We start from the raw sequence: 23,752 nt of genomic DNA on the forward strand, positions 1-23,752 counted from the left end.
AGAACATTCTATATCTGTATATAAGAGTTTGCTTTATAGTAACCGAGGTCTTTGGTTTACTTTGAATAAACTAATATTGTTCTACGAGTGTTCTCTTCCTTAAGCCTATAAACGTGACAATATATAAAATAAATAAATATAAAAATCAATAATAAAATTCTGGAAATCGGGTCAAAGTATACGCTCTGCATTTTATGTTCCATTTATATTTCGTATTAAACTGGGAATTCTAAAACAAATTTTAGAGAGAGTGTGAGGTTTTGAAATAGGCCTAAAATGTAAAAATGTGTAAATCGTAGTAAACTAATTATTTGCATAACTGTAATTTAGTTATTGACTTTCCAACTCCGAACATATTTTTTTTTCCAATTTTGCTTCTGTTATTTAAGAATTTAATTTATAAAATGTGTTCTAATACTACACACATGCTTTTCTACCATAATCTGATGCATTTTCAGGTCATTTGTAACAATCAAATTATTAACCTTTCATTTACAGTCGCCAAGGTGATAAAAGGCAATGCCATTCATTGTAACCAATCTCATTTATATGCTGTCAGTAGAGAATCCATTATTATTAGATAAACATAAAAAGAAAAAAAAGGGATAATGCACTGATCATGGAATTATTATTATTCTATTGTTCCGGCAAGATATTTAAAGATAACGTATCAGGATATTGGCAAAACGCCTTTTTTCCATTGTGTAACTTTGTAAATATTTGAATTTACTGTATTTTCTTTAAATTTTGAATTACATCTGTTTGTTTTAGAAAACTTCTGTAGCTCAATGCAAATTATATAAAATCTACATTTTCCTGTTCTACATTTCTATAAATTCTACTTTCTCCTCTTAAAAACATTGAAATCTTTCTTTTAAATTCTCTCTCATAATTTTTTGGAAGGCAGTTTATCCCTAGGTATTGGGCTTTAACCACAGGCGATATCTATGTGCTTGAAGCTCACATTGACCGAAAGTTGTTTTACTTTCCTTTTTTAATGAATTCATAATTATTGTATTCGAAGTCATGGCCACAGTGGCAGATTTCTTAATAGTCTAACTTTGGACGAATAGTTGATAGAAGGCCGGTCATAAGCAAATCGATTTAGAAAATAATTATCAACCCAAATAAATATATTTCCGATAATAACATTGTTATTCCGACAATAACTTCTGTTAATCTGCGTTTGAAATCTACAAATCATCAACATACTCATTTTCTTAATAATTTTATATATTATATCTGCAATCTATCCGCTCTATATAAAAAAATAAAAAAATTACTGTGATATATAATTCGCAAAGTTTGGTGGTATACCGTAAATTTAAAAATCAAAACATCCCGTGGTCTAAGGAATGCAAATATTTAGGTGTCATTCTTGACAATATACTAACATGGAAACCCCATTTTATTTATGTTAAAAAGAAGTTTCGAGACCTAACTCGTAAATTCTTTCCCTTAATTTCTCGAAACTCCAAAATGAGCAGGGCCAACAAAATACTTATTTACACTGCCTATCTGCGTCCAGTTTTAACATATGCATGTCCGGTTTGAGGATATGCTGCTAAATCTAATCTAAGAATAATAGAAATTCAACAAAACAACCTTATCAGAAGATTTTGTAACTGCTACTGGTATATGCCAAACACCAACATGTATAAAGCACTTGATTACCCTCCACTTAAAAAATTTATTAAAAAACTTGCTGAAAATTTTTTTAAAAATATTGACAATCATGATAACAAAGCAGTACTTGATATACCTAAATATAATCCTAATCTCCGTATTAAAAGACCTCGTAATATTTTGATTTAGCCCTCCCTAATCTTTTGTTTTTTCCATTTTAATTACTTCTTATTTTTACTTAACTTTATTTATCATAAACTTAATAAATTGCTCGGCAGCGTTTTCCCAATCCATGTTGCACCTCTTATCACATCCTGTCAGTCATTAGTTACCTTAGCTTCGTCATGCACCTCACTCCTCATCTTCTGTCTGTTCCTGTAACCCAGTTCATCGGACTTTTTTGCGAAGATGATCGCGTCAACTACTGAAAGCCAGGTCTTTTAAAAGTTTTCCATCTACCGGAGATTAAGCCCCAACCCTAGGGGCTAGGCGCTCCGTCAAACATATCATTACTGGTATACCTTAAATCCAACAAAAATACTTCGTCCTTGAAACTGATGGAGAATAATGATGGACGGAGTGAACTTCTCAGTAAATAAATAACAATTAGTTATTGTAAAATAGAGACACTTCGTAATAATATATGTCCGCTGTACTTTTTATTAATAAAATCTATGAAAAATAGGAAAAAATGTACAAAGTCACAGAATTTAATTTGTGCAAAATAAAACTCTGCAAAGTGATATACTCTCGTTATGGTGATCATTGGATTCCCTCAGCTGATCACAAGAGAGTCCGGTCTCACCTCCATCTCCACCATGATTTCTTTTGATATCAGCAATTATGTCACACCTGCTTGGAACTCCAGTTTCTCCTGTAAAATAAAAGAAACGTTTTATTTGTTAGACAAAATTCTGCATTTATTTTCAACAGTTTCGAAATATTTTCTATCTAAAATTAATTCATAAAATAATTAATTTTAGAATATTTGGCATCACGCATATGGATGATGGACTAAGCAATAAAAAAAATAAGATGATTTCTTTTCTATCCGACATTATAGTGTCTTTCACTGGATGGCGAATGTAAATATATGCAAAGCGTATTGACTGAGAAGTCGAAATGTACATTTTATATGATCATCTTAAAAGGTTTCCCAAAATATCTTAATTCTGCTCCTGATGAGATCAGAGCCTGACTAAGGGCATACGGGGCAGTAGACCCGGGCTCCCACATCAGGCGGGCCCGCCAAATCGAATAGAAAGTTTATTTTACGTTTCAGATTGTCAGAAAATCAATAAAATGGACAGAACGATATTTCGTTCTGACCATTGGAGGGGGGGGGGACTTTATAGTTATTTTAAATTAAGTCTTGTTATATATCTATAATGAGATGAAAAATTTAAATACCACCATAAAGTTCGGTTCTTCATTACTACAGTAGTGAAGCAGAGGGGGGCCCCAAAGAAGTTTTTGTTCCAGGGCCCAATTAGGCTGAGTCGGGCCCTGGACGAGATCGTTAGTATACATGTTTTTTTTATGTTTCTAATGCATTAAATCTTTCATACAAATATTTTTTTACGTAAGCCCTTTTGAATTGGTTAAAGTATGTACCACAAATTTCCTTGACAAGTGTCCTAAAATTTTTTAAAATACTATCGAAAAGATATAAAAAAATAGTTATGAAACGTCCTTATGACAACAATTAGACGAAACAGATAATGTCTGTTCAATTAATTCTTATAATACAAAAAAAAAAAAAAAATGCAAATGTATGTGCCCGTTTGCACTCAAATTTTTTGCACCAAATTTACTGACATAATTACTGACTAAATTATTAACTTCATGCCAATAAATTTGGCTAAACTAAGATTTAAATTAAATCTTAGTTTAGCCGAAGCCAATCTTATTTTGATCTTATTTGATTTAGTTTGGCCAATCTTATTTTGATCAAAATCATATATGATATTGATTAAATCCTATATTTTTAGAAAGTCATTCTATCAAGCACCTTTTCAACAGTTAAATAAAAATTGGTCTTCAGTTTTTACAGAATCTAGTACAAATAAGTTATTGTATATTTTATAGATCATTATTTCGCTGTTTGTTTGCTGACTTCTTGGTACAATTTGTTATTGTATTTTTTTTTATGATATAGTTTTTGTACCATATACTTTTACTATTTTCGAGTTAGAAATGTTAATAATATGGAATTAGGGCTATTTTTGAGCTTAGAAATAATTTGCTTAGCTGCACTATTAATCTTAATACCTTATATTTCCTATCGCCAGAAAAATAATATTTATTTTCAGTTCTCTTTGAAAGAACAATAAGATATTTGTGCGGAGTTGCGTTGGAGAATGAAAAGAGTAAGCGGACTGTAAAAAATGCGTTTATTTTTATGTGTGCTTAGCGAGATAGTTGGAGAACTTTAGATAGTATTATAGAACTGTTCTGAGATATTACATGGTTGCCAGGTTGGCGTAGTTACAAAGTGCGCCAAGGGACGATGCTCCACCGCCAAAGGCGTGGTTTTACAAGTACGGAACAATATCAATTCTTAAATATTACGATTTGAAGAATCGGATATATAGCAGCAAATCCTTCTGAGCTGTACTTTTTTAAAGCAATAAGTCGCCAAATGTGGCAAACCGTTTTTTTTTTCTTTCCAAATTCTAATTACCCTAGGAGCAGAAAATTGATGCCTCAAAGCAATAAATCGCCAAATTTAATAAGATTTCAATTTTAGAGAAAGCAATAGTCTCTCTTTTTATTTTCTCGCATACTTAGTATAAAGAAAATATTTTATCGTCAAAAAAATTCGAATCTCCACATTTTAGATATTCATGAGTTCGAAAAACACATTTTTGGAAAATGTCTGTCTGCCACAAAGATAATTCAAATATATTTTGATCTAGATGAATGAAATTTGGTATATGGTTTTTATACCATATTTGTAGATTTCTTTCAAATTTTTAGCACGAAAACTTCAAAACAAAGAGAGGTAGATAGAGAACATTCGACACACAGAATTAATATGTATAGTCTAGACACCTATCAATTGAGCCAAATCCAAACAAGGGACTGACCGTCTGTCGGTCTGTATTTTTAGAAACATGTAAAAGTGATAATTCAAGACCGCAGTGACTTAAATCTATCAAATTTGGCATGGGAATTTGTGACTACAAGTGCAATTTTGCGCCAAAGTTTTGTTTCAGTCCGTTGAGAAAACATTCCCAAAATACAAATTCGACTTTTTGATACTACTAACGCATGCCAGTAATTAATCGCCAAATAACTCGCCAAGGATGACACGATAGATTGAGTAAAAATGCTAAGACGTTCTCTCGGATAATACCATTATTAGAGAGTATGCGATAGTCCCGCTGATTTCATTTACAGCAAATCAATAAACGTTCTAATTTTGCATTTATGCTGGCTGCCAATTTCATACACTCTGAATTTCAATTTCGCCTTGCGTGTACGCCGTCCGTTCGTTCTTTTTGCTAAAAAGGTCTTTTATGTCTTTGGTTTTAATTGGCTGGTCACCTAAAACACAAATTCGATTTTCGGATACTATTAACCTCACGCCGGGAATTGATCGCCAAATAATTCGCCAAGATGACACGATAGATTCAGTAAAAATGTTAAATTCGCACGAAAGGTTAAAATTTCGTGAGTATTGTACGTCTATGCCTTACAAGGCATTTTCTGTCTTATCCAAAATTAATGACATTTTGCGGGGCTGAATTGGGGGATAACAGCTTTGTTAGAGTGTATGTGAAAAAGATTTGGGGTAATCACACCCGCTGGTTTTCTTATATTAACTATTATCAGCAAATATATTCCTTTCACTTATTAATTAATTGCTGTCAAATCCAAGGTCGATGCCTCTTCTGAAAATGCGAAATCCCAGTTTGGTATCACATTCTTATCAGTATCACACGCCAATCTCGACTGGAGTTGTATGGTAATATTTCAATATGATAAAAAGTATCAAGATAATATATGCATCACCATGATATTAAGTATCAGATTGCCTTGGTTATATTTTGCATGTTTATGTTTTTGGCCTGTGTTATGTTTTTTAATTTCTCATACATACTATTTCTTCTTTATCTGATGCAAATGTATTTTTAATCCATTTGTTTATCTTTTCTTGTAGTGTTTATTAAATACAAAAGTGTGATGAGAATTTTCATGATTAAATAAATATATTTTGCTTTAAACACTTTTTTATTTTAATTCGAAACAAATAGGAAACTAAAGCAATAGAATTATTATTAGTAAATTAATTGAAAGTTACTAAAAATCAAGCATTGAATAGGAATACAATTCTTCAGAATATAAAGATTTTAAAAAGTGCATTGAAAGAGAAAATATTTAAATTTTTGTTCAAAATTATAAGTATTTTCTTATAAATGCGTAACAAAATACTTAGAAATAAAAAAAGAAAATTAGTTTTATTGTATAATATTTATATATTAAAATTTATTAATAAAATTAAGAATTATTGTGATCTACTGTTTAATAATGCTTTAAAAGCAAATATAAAATTAAAATTAAAATCAAGGTTATTGGTAACAAGTAATTTGAGCAGAGGTAGGGATCTTTAAAGCTAATATTTATTAACAGGTAATATTTTAATACCTATAGATGGCAAAGGGGTCGGCTGCAGGATGTATTAAATATAAGATTATCGAATATATATCAGGTACAATTGAGTATCAGTATCAGTATCAGTATTCCTAAAGTTGCAAAAATAAGTATCAATCAACCCTATTTTCGCCGCAAATGCGAAAACTGATGCCTACCGAGTGCCAAGTTTCATTTCTAAGAGAAAGGAATCAGTTACCTGCTGTATCAGGAAGAAAAGTATCAGATATTTATAAGTATTAACGTGTATTATTGAGTATTGGTATCAATCCGTTATAAGATATCTTGTTATCCAACCTTGTTATGAGATAATTGTAGGAAGTTCGATGTTCATTATATTGCCATTATTTCATCTATGTCTTGTTGATGAAAGAAAGTTTTGCAGCTTCTCGCATCATCCAAGAGAGTTTGAGACGGCGAAATGGAATTTGATTGATGATTGAGTGTAAAATAGGACATTGCATCTTTTATATGTCTTTCAAACGACTAAAGTAAAATCACGTATAATATAAATGAAAGGGCATGAAATCAAAATTTTAATAAACAATTTTGATTATTGCAAATTTATTTAGTAATGCAAATTCATTTAAAACTTATAATTTTCTGAGTTTTTTTTTAAATAATGCATGTTTAACGCTTTTATATTATAATGTACCAATCTTATAACATAATATTGTTATGAATCTGTAATATCGCTTCCCTACCATATAAGTAATATACTGTAATGATTCAGCTTCTTCCCTGGGTGACCACTGTGACATTCCTTTTTCCCACACTCGATAATTTACATTCCGGGCCATTCTTCATCAACGAAACTCCCACAGTGGTAAGTGCCTCCAGATTGCCAAATGGAAGACCCTCCTTTTAAGTACGGTCGTCTGGCCAATTAGTGCTAATCCAGATAAGGAACCACATGTGCGTTCCCAGGGAAATAAATCGTGTCTTCGAAAGGCGAGAGTGTCAAACACTCCAGATGTCCTTCATTTTTCCCATTGTGGAGGGTGGATCATCAATGGATATTTCCCACGGGCGACCAGAGACGATTCAGGTTGTTCTGAACGGTGATTGGGTAACAGGGAGTGGACAGGAAAGGTGGAGTCTGAGAGAAAGATAAAAGGTGAGATTTTTCGGAAGAAGAGGAAGAGAGGAGCTTGGTATGAAGTGGACTTCTGAGAAAAATTCAACCCGAAGGAAATTCGGTGGATTCCTAGAGCTAACCCTGCAGTAGCCTGAGACGCCAACCTCCTGTTAGCTGTTCTTGTGAAGGCGTTTTCTCCAAATTTGTTCGAGGAACTATTCTTGTTTAAATTTCGTGCTATAAATAGCATCATTCATTTAATCTAGATGAGAAAGAGTTGTTTTTATGTAATAAAGCTGTAAATAAAGAATTTGATCATAACGCTACCTGTTATTGGATCGAGACTTTACAATACCTGGAAAATAGAGGTATAGTTGGAAAATTGCAAGAATTTTTGGTCCTTTCTCTATTAGGAACTAAGATCTGAAGCTTTTTTTAGAAAATTCCATTGTGAATAACGCTTCATCAGAAAAATAATTAAGAACTCGAGAAGCTGAAGCGATAGATTGATTTTGTCGTTGGTGTACTGATAACAGAGCAACTCTCTGTTGGTTAACAGTAAGTGCAATTGTTGTTTTCTATTGTTTTATTGATTTACTGTCTGCTTGTCTTTAATTTCTGTTCTTTTTGTACATTTTGCCTGTGTTTTTTTGCGTTTCGTGTTCTCTAGAATGATTTTCTAGAAATTCCATATTCTCTTTATGCAAATAAAGCATTGTTTTCTATTATCCAGTCCCTTAGATTTATCTCACCTTACAGCCACCAAACTTTTTGCGTAAGAATATAATACGCTACTAATATTTTTAACATTTATAAATTTTAACCGCAATTATGAATATTTACATGTGGATGAATAATTGTAGTCAAAATATCGATTCGTAGAAGGATTTAATCTAATACTTGACACACATCCACGATTTTATTGTTAAGGTAATGCGCAAAAACTATTGTTACAAGCCTGTAAAGTTGCTTCCCAGCACGGTTAGTTCTTTCACAGGAAAGACTGATTTACATTCACCTGTATTGGATGCTGTTCGGGTGCCGCGCTAGTGATCCCAGAGTTTAAGCGACCATTTGGTGACTTGGCGAGAAAATAGATAAGGCTGGAAACTTCCAGAATTTTAATGATTCTTCCTATAGGAACTGAGATATGCCTGATTGGCCCGGAAGGCTCTAGGCCCACCTTCCGGAAACTTTAAAAAGATGGTAGTCTGAAGCTGCAATGAACTAGAATTGTAGCGTAGTCGAAGTAGTAGACAAGTAATGAGTCTTCGAAAGGATAGCGAAGCAACGGTGGAGTGCCAGCGTTGTGTGGAGCTCAAGTTATTGCTGAACTGAGCCGTGTGCCGAGTCCTGTTGCCTATTGTTTAAGCAGCAGCAAGTTGTATGTGAAGTAGTCAGTCGTGTGGCAGTGAGTCGGTAGTTTAATACAGCTAAAGCGAGAAGACAGTGGGAAATTTCAGCCGTCTGATCCTCTCCTACTAAATTCTGTATGGCCGCTTTGTGTGCTCTGGTCGAATACTACTTGTGGGCTACTGTGTGTTGTAGTGTGCTGCTGTGCGTTCGTCTCGGCTGTATATAGGTGCCTTCTTTGTATTTGTCTCGTCTGTGTACTCGTGTTCTTTGTGTTTAATAAACGTCGTTGTTGTTTTCTACTGAGGTCTGCGGATTGTGTTTTCACACCATACATCCACTATAAGTGAACCCATTGATCCGTAATAGTGTTAATATGCGTTTAACATTTCATTAGCGCATTGACTTTTTACAGATTTGCGAAATTTATAAATATCTAGATAAAATTACTTAACAATTACAATTTTCTTTGATTATGAGAGAGCAAAAAAGTATACTCGATTGATTTGTGCAAAACATTTCAACTTTCCTTATGGATGAAGCCTAATCTGATAATTAATCGTAATATTAATTATGTTAATTAATTCGCGATGTATTTTTTCTCGCTGGTATATTTTTGTGTTATTATTGTAAAACTTAAGAGCATTACTAGCATTCATAATTATTCCCTTTCATAATATTATTCCATTCAGTTTTGTTACTCTACAAATCATAATTGCCTTTTAATATTTTTTAATAAAAACAATTCCCTTGATTGTATAGAAAATTTTCTGAAAGTCATCTAGGCCTTAATTGTTGCCACAAAATGGAGTTCATTCTAAATAAATAAAACATATTTTATTATGCATAAAATCAAAGAAAAATGTATATATATTACAAATTACACAGTTGATTTTTAAAATCAAAGTTAGTCACAGTTCCATTTATTTCACAAGTGGAATATCTTTTCTCTCTTCCATAGAAACGAATATTTCTTTTGGTTGCAACAAACCTTGGCCGATGAAATAGTCCAAAGGCACCTAAAATGATAATTTGGAAAATATCTATAAATAACGTTTATTGGAAATATATGCAGGAACAAAATGCGAAAGTATAATATTTTTCAAACAAGATAGTTGTTACTTTTCCCCCTTTTTTTAGAGCAATTCAGTAGAAAGAAAACTTAACCGATCACTTTGATAATGAAAAAGAATTTCTCAAACGAAATCTTCGAAAATAAACAGAATAATAAAGAAAGTAATACAACTGACTCCAACTGGTATATTCAAGAAGTGATATTTCAGTAAAGTATGTAAATACGCAATATGTACACAACATTATATTTGTAATCATTAATTTAATATATTGTAGGAGATTTTCGACTTTTAGTAAGAAATATTTTTTACCATCAGTTATCGTAATCGGATCTGGTTCTAATGAAAGCAACTGGAATAAATAAAGCATTTTGTAAGATTAAAGATCCATTGTACTGATTGATATGGACTGGAACGAACGATTTTCAAAAGCGACAAAAACACAGAGCAACACCTGAGATGGATTTTCCCTCCCAATATATCACACCACTTGTGGATGCATACGACGAATATTATAGGAATCTGGGTTTGAAACTATGCTTCTTCGATCTTAAAATATACAAATTGCCACCAAATTTAATATCAAAAAGAAAAATCTTCTAGTGAGGAACCAGAAAAGATCGGTTAATATTTTAAATTTGCATCCTTTAAATTTCCCCTGAATTATTATTCTCTTTTTCGTAGTATCCTACATGCTATTTCGCATGTCACTATAAATATTTTTTTAAAGTTGTTTGATTTGGTTATTTAGTGATTACTTGTGCAAATTTTTGGAGATTAAAAATTTCTTTCACGATCTAAGTAAATATTTAACGCCGGTATAAATAATATAACTATTAAATAAATAACGCAGTTGGTTGTTGGTATAAATACCTGGAAGTATCTCTCGTATGCGGAAAAACAACTATCAGCCTCAAGTTTTTAACAAGTGTCTCATATGAGAAATATCTCATCCTGTATTTAAGTATTCGCATATGAAACTTAACTTTTGTATATGCGCCTTTAATCAATAATTGCTCGATCTCCTAAATTGCATAAGGGGCACTCGACAGGCGAGTTTGTTTTGAGACAACAATATGGATATCTCGTGAATGGCAAAAATTGCTATTATCCTTAATGTGATGCAACATGGCCGTATCAAGTACCTTTAAGAAAGACTGAATCACCGATGCTTCTGGCTACATCAGCCCAAGAATCATCTGTACGAACGCCTCGTAATAAGTGGTCTAAGTTTTTACTCACATCTTCTACTGCAATCAACTGACGATCATTTAAGCTACATGTTTTTGCATCGGCTTTGTAATCTTTTGTTTTGCGATGGATATCCGATATTCGGGTCCTTTGATGATAATCATAGCCATAACGGCCGGGATAGCCTGGTTGGTAGGGCGTTGGATACGCGTCCCTTAGGTTGCGAGTTCGAACCCCGCCGTCCGAAGATTCCTCGCGTGTGTGGTGGCTGACACGCGTTAAATCTGTCATGGGCACAAAGTCCTCCATTACCACTGGGGACACTAGGTCAAGGGTGATCGTTCTCTGATTCAGATCTGAATTACGATCTGTGGAGGAGTGAATGAAATGTCCGCCCCGTAAAAAGGGTTGTGACGTGTGTGTAGCTGAGTCGTTCTCTTGGCCCTAGATGGCGTGGGCTTGTTCAGACAAGAGCCATTAGAAATAACAATAGCCATTTTATTGAGTTTCAGAAAACATGTTAAGGGCTACATTAAGAATTTTGATTTCCGTTCTTAGTAATTTGAAGTTTGAGTTAGATGTAGTAACTCTGCATGGGTGACAAAAATCAGTGACCTTTGGTTGGCGTAATGGGTTAACAAGTGCTTGCATTTAAGACAATTTGATAAAATTTAGCAATTGGACCTATAAGTCGCATCTACAAAACATATATCTACAGTAAAAGAAATTTTAAAGACAAATTTTATCTCCGGATGTAATAACACATTAATATTATATAATTTCCTTTTCTCTCGGTATTAAAAAAAAACTCTTTTAATTGTCGCAACAACAATTGAAAGTTAACTCTATGAGACTAGGAAGGCTAAAAACTCCCTTTAGCTTTTGCTTAGCTTATCGTGGAATATATTTTAACCCACTTCGAAAAGTTGAAGTTATTTATAGTCATATAGTTTAATATTTTAACTAAAGCTTTTCATTCAGTTGACAATGCTATACATCAAAAGTAAATGCATAATTAAATGAAAAAAAATTTATACGAATCGAAAATGTTGTGTGTGCTGCTATGATTAAGGTTGGTGCAGTGTTATGCAGTGAATTTTAATCGTTCATAAAGATATGTGTTATTTTATTAGGAATGAATAAATTGTTGTATTATAAAAAAAATATTTGATGTTTTATACTAATTTTGAAGTTGTGAAATGGTGGAATTTTATAATCCACATCCTGTAAAAAAATAACTTTTTAAATTGTTATTATTTTTTCCTTATTTTGAATAACATTTTCTGTTAAATAATCAAAATAAATGTTTTTCGAATGAATGCACACACGAATAATAACATGATTAAAACAATGAAAAGTATTGTTGTAAAATATGATACAAATATTTTGAATTTTTTTTAATTCAAAGAATAACAGAACCTAAATAAGGTGACAACATTTGAAAGTTGTTTCTTTTTATATGAATAGAGGTATAAAAATGATTTAGTGCAATAAAATGTTCTGAAATGTTTGTGTCTAAACTTTAAAATTTCAATTAAAACTCTTATAATTAAACAAAACTGTTTTATAGTAAGCCTTTTTAACTCAAAAAGTAACTATACTCCAGATATTGTAATTCATAATTTCAAAGATATGCTCAGTATAGCATTTTGAATTATTTTTTCACTATGTACGCCACATTAAGCGTGCCAGTATACAGATAGTGTGTCAGCCTGTAAATTCCTATCATATACTTTGCGCAACATTGACAATTATGACTTTTGCGCCAATAAACCGCAACACAATGACCAGTCTGTAAATATTACGATAATAAGGAAAGCAATCTAAGTACCTTAGTTTTAGAGCTCTTGTTGATCTTGAAGTTCAGGATGACGAGAGCGATGCACACTTTCACTTCTGTGAGAGCAAATCGCATACCCACGCAGTTCCTGGGTCCGGCACCGAAAGGCAGGTAAGCGTACTGGTCTCGCTTCGCTTTCTCTTCAACAGTCCACCTGCAATAAAGTTTTTTTATACATTAGTAAATACAATAATATTATATGTATCAGTAAATATAATAATTAATTTTGCATGTATCTGTAAATACAATAATCCATTTTATATGCATCTGTAAATACAATAATTTATTTCCATGTAACTGTACTACAATAATTCATTCATATGTATCTATAAATACAATAATATTATATGTATCAGTAAATATAATAATTAATTTTGCATGTATCTGTAAATACAATAATCCATTTTATATGCATCTGTAAATACAATAATTTATTTCCATGTAACTGTACTACAATAATTCATTCATATGTATCTATAAATACAATAATTTATTTATATGTATCTGTAAATACAATATTTTCTTTATATGTGTCAGCAAATATAATAATTCGTTTATATGTATCAGTTGTTGTTGCTAATCTCTCTTGGATTGAGCTCCAATACAAACCAAGTCCAAGAGATCAGGGAAAGAGAGGTGCAGTAGCTTCTGAGGGTAAGGACCCCTGAGCACCCGAGGGCAGAAGTCTGACTTCTAGCTCATATGAAGATGACACACACATACTCGCTTGCACAACCCCTTTTTCAGGGGAGGGGGGCTCTTCCACACACCTCACTGATAGAACACAGGGAGGAACAACCATGCCCGAACCAGGATTCGAATCCGGGACTCCCAGATCACTGGAAAGACGCGCTACTACTAGGCTGGACGCCAGCATATGTATCAGTAAATATAATAATTAATTTTACACTCCATTGAGGTATTTAAAATTTTCAAATAGCACTATTCCCTTACAACGCTTTTTAAATTACAAGTTGTTGTTGTTTTAATTTACAAATAATTGTTCATTCAAGTGAATTAATTATTATTATTATTATTATTTGAATTACAATACTAATGGAATTACTTCTTGTCCAAAGTAATTTATTGAAGAAGTAGTATTGATGTAGAAGGGAAAAAAAACTAACAAATTTTGATTTTTAACCGTTACATTTGGAGATAAAATAAAGTTTAGAGCCGCAACAAAATTTCTAGGATTCATATATAAACAACAGTTATATTTTTTAAATATAAAGTTCAATCTGTGGAGATCCTTGACTGCGTTATTAACCGTACATTAAAAGTGAAGCAAAACAACATTTATACTGATTTCAAAAAACAAGCGTAAAACGACTTCTAAAAAAAATGAAAAGACGTATAATCGAAATTTTAATCATTACAAATTTACTATCAGTGAAAATTCATTTAAGAGACATTATTAAAAAAATTTTAAGACACTTCTAATAAATTACTACATGCAAAAACAATAATTAATTTTTAAATTTGAAACATTTATCTTAAAAATAGGTAAAATCCTACTTTTATTACCTCTATTGAGAACAATTTATATATTTTTTATTCATATAATTCACGATTATGCAGGCAAATATTTAATTTTAAAAAATCTTGCCGTCGTCTGAGGAATTTATTTTCTATTAGTATATAATGCAACATTATGAATCGAATCAAATCCACAGAATATTTTCATTTCTGTTTTGATTAATAAAATAAATTGAATGGAATCCATTGAAAGTAAGGGCAGGAAATTCCTTTATATTCTTTCACATCATCGTTTAAATTAGTATCTTATAATTTCTTTTCTTTTTTTGGCAGTTGTGAATAATTGCGAAGTCATAATATCGATACTTACAATACATATTCTTCGAAAGTGATCTCGAAGTAACAAGGAAAAGTGACGTATAAACGAAATAATTTGTGTTGTTGTTGTTGTTTCTAATGGCACTTGTCATAGACAAGCCCACTGACTTTAGAAGTCGGTGATTTTAAGCCAAAGTTGCGTCTCTTGCTTTTTAGTAGCGCCATCTTAGGCCAAAAGTACGACTTAGCTACACACATGTCATAACCCTTTTTACGGGACGGACTTCATTCATGCCCTTCATTCACTCATCCACAGATCGTAATTTAGACCTGAATCAGAGAAACGATCACCCCTGATCCAGTACACCTAGTGGTATTACTCTCGCCATGGCGGATTTTGTGACCACGACAGGTTTATACCTGAGCCAGCCACCATACACACGGAGAGTCTTCGGCCGGTGGGGTTCGAGCTCGCAACCCAAGGGACGCGAATACTACGCCCTACCAATTGTTATTACAATGGTTATGAGTGTATCAGGATTATGATGAAATGACATGTAAATGAGAAACCTGTAAATGATGCTTTGCTGTAAATGATTTACTCTGGGAAAGCATAAATGATATTTTGGATTTTGTTACCATTTTTTTAATGTGGGAATATTTAGGAAGTATTTGAATATATTTAATCATTTATTTTTTTCATTTGTCAATAAATTTTTGTTTTAATCTTTTTTTCAATTACTCAAGTTATTTTGTTATCTCTACTTAACAAGGTACATGGGGCTGCAATGGCCTTGTGGCAAGGTTTCAGGTTCGAGACCGGATTCCGCCGAAGGTTGTCGTGTAAGCAGGTCTAGTGTACGTTAAATCTGTCGGGGGACAAACGTCCTCCCATTGGTGTGGAGTGGAAATTTAGAGTGAGGGAGAACGAACTCAGATTTCGTTCCCGTCATCTAAGAGCGGTTCAAAATTACGAGATCCGTCCCAAAATAGCCCTTGTGTTGCTTTGAAAACAGGACGTAAATGAACTTAAAATGGACTCAGGCAAGATTTTGGGAAACAGCAATCCTATTCATTGGGAATATGATTTCATTGGGAATATCATATTCATTTGGGAAACAGCAATCATAATCATGAAACTATTATAAATAAATTATTAGGTATAATTTAACACATTTATTTGATAATGTTATAATGAATAAGTGATATCGCCTTTTAATTTTGAAGTTAATTGCTTACTTTACAAGGATAAAAGTCGGTGTCCGATACGATAAAGAAAGGGGTGGATTAGGAATGTGTATATCCTCTGCGAGGAGAAAAGTCGGTATCCGTTATGATTACGAAAAAGGTGGGATGAGAATGCGGATATCGTATACGAATAGAAATGTCGGTATCCAATACGATTAAGAAATGGGTGAGATAGGAATGTGGATGTTATCTACGAGGAGAAATGTCCGATTTTTGATGAATTTTTTTAATATTGACAATAACATTACAACTCTACGAAATATTTTTTTTTACATTATTCAAAGCACAATAAAAATTGAATCTATTAATAATGGCTAAATAGATATTATGAGAGCACTGGACGCTTAAAAATAAAACAATTTATTCGAAACGTGTATTTACCTATCTGGATCAAATTTTTCTGGATTGGGGAAATATTCGGGATCTCGGTGCATGGCGTAGTTGGGAATAGTAACGATCATCCCTTTCGGAATCTTGATACCGGTCTCACCCAGCTCGTAATCGGCGGAGGCCTGCCTTTCAAGCCTGTGGGGAAAAATGAACAAATAAATAAAAATATCATGACAGCAGTTTTTTACTTAAAATTATTCTGCAATCAGGATATTTACAAACGCTATCTTACAGCTGGATTATATTAAGGGGAGGGGGTACTTTACTAAGTTATACAAAACTTTCACAATCAGCTTTTAGTGTATATTTGGTCTCTACTACAATAGCTGTGGAGCTAATTTTGAAATCTGTTATGTATAATTCATGAAGAAAAAAGGTATAACATCACAGCATAATATGAGAGAACAAAAACTTAATTGCTATGCTGTATGTGTCTGTCACCTCAATATACAATCTCTTGAACTTGTCAGCTATGTATTATAAAATTATCCTCGCACGCTAGCATTGAAAATAATAATAATAATAAAGATCTATTCTTCTGCGACTGTCACAATTGCTTGGAATCTTTAATATTGCTTTTCCTACAATGTTAGTATCATCGATGAAAAGACAGATTTTTGGAATCTTAAATTGGCAACAAAAATGAAAATTCTGGGAAATAAATAATGGAGATATCTTTATTAGAAGTCGAGATCCAAGGATCTTATAAAATTCCATACCTTGTTTGGAGACTATAAAAAGTAAGACGCTCAGACGAGTTCTTTTTTTAAAATATTGATCGCTAAACGACTCTTTAGTTGCACTCGAACAGCTATTGTTTTCTGCCTGCCTGTGTGTAAGTTTCTTCAAGAGAGTTCTAACATTCTGCAAGAATTATTCTTTCTGTAAGCCTTGACTGTATTTTTTGTATTTATACCTCATGTTTTTATGTAGAATAAAATGCCATTTTCCATTAATCAATACGATAGATTTCATTCACTATCTAATGGACAGTTTCTGTAATGATATTTTAGACTGTTTTAGACAATTCCAAAAGCCTCTTCAACGAAGATGCGCCAATCCGGGTTTGGTAATTCTTCGAGGCGATCGTTGATTGGTACCTGTATATAGAAAATTGCTATTCTAAATAATAAAATTTTGTATATAAAAGGAAAGTTGTTTTATATCGTATCTATCGTCCCAAAATTAGTAAAATTACATAGTTATCATTGAATTATGATGCACCCGCTTATGAGTTTCTCAGGGAGGCCAACTTGAGTAAATACATATCTCAACTTATAAATGTGAAATTTCATGCACTGTGAAATAAGTTCCTTAATAAAAATGAGAAATGTAAACTTTTTTTTACCTCACTGCTGGTGGGAAGAGACGCATTGTTTCGGATATGATGTTGTCCAGGTACTTCACGCTCTGAATTGCGTCATATGTGAGCTCACCCTAGCGGATGGAAAATAACATACTTTGAAACAAAAGTTGAAACAAAAAAAGTTACGTCGAAACAACAGCAACAACAACAAAATGAAATGAAGCTAATAACACTGGTAGAAATATATTTTAAACAATTTAAAAAAATTGTCACCTTTATTTTTCTCAACTCAAACTCTGACTTCTAATTCCAACAATCATATCATGGAAAAAATTATGGAAAAACGTTTCCGTAAGCGAAAAGAATTATATCGGCGTGCTTAGGTAAAACTTTCATTTTCTTTAGTCACAAGGTAGCATTTTTTTGTCGATAAGAACTAAACTATTTCTTAACTAAAATAAAATAAAAAGTTTGGAAATGAGGTGAGCATCAGTATTTATGTTTTATCAATCTCTTCTTAACTATTCGATAGCTTCTTAGTTAAAATAACAGGAATAGTGTCATCCCTTTTGTATGAGCATGTGACATTTGTTTTAGTTTTAGCATAATTATTCATTGAATAGATTAGAAAATGCTTTGCTTTGACATTTGGTATCAAAAAACTAAATTTACTTACTCGGGACTTTTAAATTTTTATGTTATTGTTAAAAATTCGCCACTGTATTTTTACGCTAAGCTTATTAGTGCAGAAATACAATTTCTTTTAAGTAACATGGTTAGTGTTTTATTTAACAATTACTATAGTTAGAAAATATGATAATTTGATAAAAAGATTAATGAACAAGTACGGACACGTAATTTAATTTCCGTCTTACCCTTTAAAGGGCCATTTTTTTCTAGATATATTATGTTAAAATATTTTTAGGCTTGAAATTAGAATAAGAAAAGGGATTCATTTATCTTATTAGATAGATTTAATTTGATTAATTAATTAGTTTGGTTAATTAATAATTAAGTAACAAATAAAGACACATCATTTTGTCTGAGATAAAAAACTGAAGCATCTAAGTGTCTGACTTACTAAAATAATTTGTCAGAACTTAGGACAACCTACATCATTTCATACAAAGATTGATAAATTTGGTGGGAATCATACTTCCCACGGCCCTAGAAAGGGTTAATATGTTATTCAGTAATAATGGTTCTAATAAGAAAGCATATTTCAGGGGGGTTTTTTCTCCCTCAATTATCTATATAAAGCATGGGTAACTACATTTTCTCAAAAATTTGTTCCACAACTTCGAATTTCCTCAATTTTTTTTAAAAAAGCAAATCATCCTAAATCCTATGTATTTGTGAATTCCTTGCTTATGTTTGGCTATTAGCTGATAAAAGCATAACACTTTTCATTCATAATAAATATATTTATATGCTCTAATTTTTCTATTTTCATATTTACTGTAGTTCTTCTGAAAATGCGAGCCTTAATGACTCCCAGAATTATTTTAACCGCAACTACAATTACTTAAACTCATCTTAATTTTTGTTGAAATTCAGAATCCTATACACAATATGTGTCAAATGGCACCTTCACATCAGAGAAGCATCGAGAAGTAATATAAAGGCAAGCGCAGTTCTGCTGGTGATGGGACGACTTCACATTTTTCAAGGCTTTCCAAAAATGACATACAAAATTATTTTATACTTTTTTAACGATATGAGCGGGTGTGATCACTCCGAAACTTTTTTTTACATACGTTCTAATAAAAATGCTCTTCTTCCTCCCATCTAGCATAAAATTGCAAATCTTATGAGAGATTGTGGATGCTACGAGTACTCAGATTTTTATTTTCAGAGTCGTCTCATCACCACCATTTCGCTCTAGAAGTATGTGGAAGGAAACTGAGTATGCATTTTAGAAGTCCCTCTCTCAATTGATCAAAACCAAAATTTGACACAGATTTGCACTTTTTGTAATAAGATTACATATTAAAACCCTTTTATTTAAATCGAGTATGCGTTTCTGATTTATCGTGTTTATATCCATGCAGAAGTATAAGACGACAGATGATGAATCTTTTAATAAATTTTATTCAAAATTAAATAAGAAGTTAAACTTTAAATACTACAACTATGTTTTCATTTATCTAAATGGTTACTCTTTTGAATTATATCATTTATATGCATGTAAAATATAGACAGACTAAATCCTTTAAGAATTTTGGTTCAAAATTTTAAACCTGCACTTTAGATACTAAAACTATTATGTAACAAATATTATTTATCTAAGTCAATGCATTTTTGAGTTAACATGCATGATCAAACGATCAGCCTCTGAACAAATTTGATTAAAAATATAACACGTTGATTGTCGTTGATTGTATTTGGGTGCCAACAAAAGCTCTCCTTCAGTGTAGAATTTGATGCCATTACAGCATGTCTACACTTAATTCATATCTCCTAATTTTAAACGTTGTTCACCGAGCGAATCGTCTATGCTTCATAATTACTGATTAATAGTTATTATCTTCTTTACTAAAATTAAGAGATAAATAACTAAAATTAAGAGATAACAAAGAAGTAAGTATCTTATTACATAATGGTCCTAATCACAGGCTTGCATCATGGCAGCGAACATGCTAATAAGAATTTACACATTCAATTCCATGTAAGTATACTAAATTTCATTCGTCTAGTTTTTAATGTTTTCTCTTTATGGTGTTGTACGCGGATAACCAGCTTAATAACTTCCTCGGAAGGGATTTCATTCCATATTTAAAAAAAAAATCTACAAATTTCTGTTGTTTGAAATTTGAATATTCGACAAAATCTCCAATTCGAAATTTTGGCGGTTGCAATTTGATCTCTTTTTATAGTTAATATACGATAAAGTAAAAGCCCGCAATGCTTACGTTCGCCTCTTGCACAGCTTCCACCAGATCTTTATGAACTCTCTCTTGGACCTCTGGGTTCAGGGCAAGCATGTAAGTGATGAAGGATAGGGTGGAGGCGGTCGTGTCGTAACCAGCGAGGAAGAAGATGACGCACTGGGCAACCAGTTCGTTTATTGACAGATCTGGAAATAAAAGTATCAAATATAGCAAAATCAGATGCGGTATCCGCAAGACATTTGTGCATAATCCCTAACAAAGGTATTATACTCTCTTCCTTCTACAAAAAATAATTTAGAGACTTTGGATTAGTTTCTAGTACATCGAAAAGTTAGTTTAAAATCAATTGCCAACTTTGCTCCGAAATGACAGAGAAAATTTAAAGCGGGTTGATAGACACGTATTAAAAAAAAATTTAAATGAAATCTACGATCGCAAATTTCAAGCTATCATGTGAGAACATTATTATTTTTAAGTCATTTTTTGTCTTAATTAATTTAAGTCATTAACCAATTTAAACCAGTTTGAAACAATCACTAGACTTCTCTATAGGTCTCTATCCCCCCCCCCCCTCTCTCTCTCTATATATATATATATATTGGATCTCGACCAATTTTGAGATGAAATAGCAGCTATGATGTCGTAGTTCTACGTCAACCTTTTAAAAACGCATCTGCTGCCAAAGAAGCATGCGTAATAATAAAGCAATATTGGTAAAAGTAGATCAACCTTTTAAAAACGCATCTGCTTTCAAAGAAGCACACATAATAATAATGCAATACTGGTGTAATCAGGTAAAAAATTATGTGCGATTAAAAGATAATAATGAAAATTACCATTTATTATTTATTTATTACCTATGCGATTTCGAGCTTCAAAACCTCCTACCCAAAACAACATCATGTTCTCACATGATAAAAAGCCACACGATGAAAATGACATGGGGAACACATTAGATATTCACATTTGCAAAGTCAATTTTGCATGTTTGATATATGGATGAAGTTTCACCAAACAAAATATATTTGAGATCGAAATAAATGTGGTCGACTTGAATTCGGGTTGGTTTCTCATCGCCAGGTCATACAGAGATTATAGACCACAGATGAACGTTGGTTTGGTAAGATACAGTTTTTTATGGATTTCCAGATTCTAAAAATCAGCCTAAGAGAATGGATGTGACGAGGAGTCACATTTTTAAGTCACGAAGATAATTATTGCCTAATAATGGAAGTTCTCTAGTAGCAAGGTCAACTTCTGCATTACCTGGAATCCTACACGCATGGAGAATTTTAACTTTGGATAACGTCATAAAGTTTCATTTTGAGAAAATGCGAAAAATAAACAAGTTACATTCAGCATCTATATTTCTGCTTTTAACATTTTCAAGTCACTTATGGCACTTTTCTCAGATCTTTTTGGATTTTCAGAGAATTTTATTGAATGTAGGTAGTTTTCTTTTATTTATAGCTTCCTTTGGCTTACACCTTTACCTCTATGCTTTCTTAATAAATCTAAAAGAGTCTATATAAAAATTCAGGAATCGGATAAAAATGCTTACATACAGCAAACGAATACATATCTTTAAAAAATACTTTTTCTGCTTCTGATAATCTGTTTGATAATCTAATAATCTGTTTTTAAAAAATCTCAATTTAGTTGGATTGAATTTATAACATTTTACATAGCAATTCTACTCTTAATGGTACAGTGGAGAATGATTTATTTCAATGCATAGTAGAAAAAAAGAAATATTTCTCAAAACTTACTTTTCTTGGTGACACCCTTGAATACCTGGTGGTCAGTGGAAACTTCTCCGTAGGTGGAGGCTAAGTCGTCGGCTTCTTTTTCGTGGAGTTCTGATTTTGGATCTTCAGAAAGTTCTTTGGCTGTATCCATCAAAAGTTGTAGGAAGTCATTCCTAGTCTAGAGAAAAGTCACGCTTCTTAAGTGGATACTACATCGATTATTGCCTAATTTTAATTAGCGCTCATATATATTATTAAAAACTATACAAGATAAACGGTAAATTTATATCTAAAACACTAATGTACGTGGTATAGAAGTTGCTCTCATTACGTATTGTTGAATGGCAATAATCAAATGTAAACAAACCATCATGGATGTTTTTACAATTACTTCGAAATCATCGCTTCTCTTAATTAATGGAGCTACAAAATATTATTAGAAATGTTCTGGAGAGGGTTCGCTGAGGTACCAAAACGTCCATTCAGTCAGAGTAAAAATGAAACCAAGAAAGAGACTTCAAACAGAAAGTTTATTGAGCGTGGAACCACGTTTAACCGTAGACAGATGAGCAAAAGCTATGACTAGCTTTCGAAAATTATATTTATATCTTCCAAAAAATTACCTTGAAAAAATAGATTTATTACAGACATTGTTCCGTAATATTTCGACTAAAGCAAAAATTATCGATTATATATCTAAAATATAGTGTCATTTTAGCTTTGGCAATATGATCTTAGAAGCTCAATGTTTCTCCAATGGGTAATTATAAGTTGAGCACTAAACAAACATTACATACATGTGCCAAATTTGAGACTAAAAGTGGTTTATCTGAAATCTTTAAACAAGTGTTTAATTATGGTCGAATGTTTAAAATCTTCCAAAGGGGTTTATTATAAAAATTGTACGGTGTAAAAACATTTGTGTTTTGCTTTTTCTCACCCATATAAAAGAACAATAAACGAAGCCACGGGAATAGCTGCTATTTTATTTTTGAAAAATAAGAGTTATTTCGAAATAGAAAGTTACAGTTAACAGCTGCTTGTCTGATAGAGACAAAACAATTCTTTTTAATATTTATTTTCTTCTCTTTTCACCCATTACAGCTTATAATTAGCTGTTGCGATAAAGAAACAATAGATTTCTTCACCTGTCCTGTCTTCTTCCTCTCTTCTATGATCTGCAAAGTGACATCCCTGAAGAAAGAGGTGACATCCGAAGCAAAGATGGAGATCCTCAGCCATCTCATAAAGTTAGGAGCAATGACTGTAAGGAGAGAAAATCGATTTAGCGGCAAACTGCACATGCGCATGTCATTTGATATTTTAGGCTGCGTTTATTATATATGCAAACATTCTGACAAAAATCCTTTTATAATATTGTACGTTTCAGAATCTCCGTGTATCATTTCTTTGTACTTGTGGTGGATTGGTATAAGCGAGGATAGAACCTGGGACCTTTCGGTTCGCAGCCGAGTAACATGACCATAATACAAAAGCACTTGCTCGTGTAGTGTAGCTGTTAGCTGGTTTATAAGCTATTCACTACAGACTCTCT

The 23,752-nt window shown here is 32.3% G+C and overlaps 1 protein-coding gene across 1 annotated transcript in view; it reads right to left on the reverse strand.

Moving 5' to 3' along the window:
* LOC129980728 (uncharacterized) overlaps positions 1–23,752 on the reverse strand; it is an 84,634-nt gene that overhangs the window by 34,851 nt on the left and 26,031 nt on the right. The window contains exons 8-15 of the mRNA XM_056091110.1: positions 23,346–23,461; positions 22,219–22,375; positions 20,471–20,634; positions 17,601–17,689; positions 16,244–16,387; positions 12,809–12,971; positions 9,705–9,732; positions 2,375–2,500 (exon numbers count right to left, since the gene is read on the reverse strand). Coding sequence (XP_055947085.1) covers positions 2,375–2,500; positions 9,705–9,732; positions 12,809–12,971; positions 16,244–16,387; positions 17,601–17,689; positions 20,471–20,634; positions 22,219–22,375; positions 23,346–23,461 — 987 coding nt within the window. The remainder of the gene's footprint in view (positions 1–2,374; positions 2,501–9,704; positions 9,733–12,808; positions 12,972–16,243; positions 16,388–17,600; positions 17,690–20,470; positions 20,635–22,218; positions 22,376–23,345; positions 23,462–23,752) is intronic.

The sequence above is a fragment of the Argiope bruennichi genome, chromosome 8, assembly GCF_947563725.1.
Source record: "Argiope bruennichi chromosome 8, qqArgBrue1.1, whole genome shotgun sequence".
Lineage (NCBI taxonomy): Eukaryota > Metazoa > Arthropoda > Arachnida > Araneae > Araneidae > Argiope > Argiope bruennichi.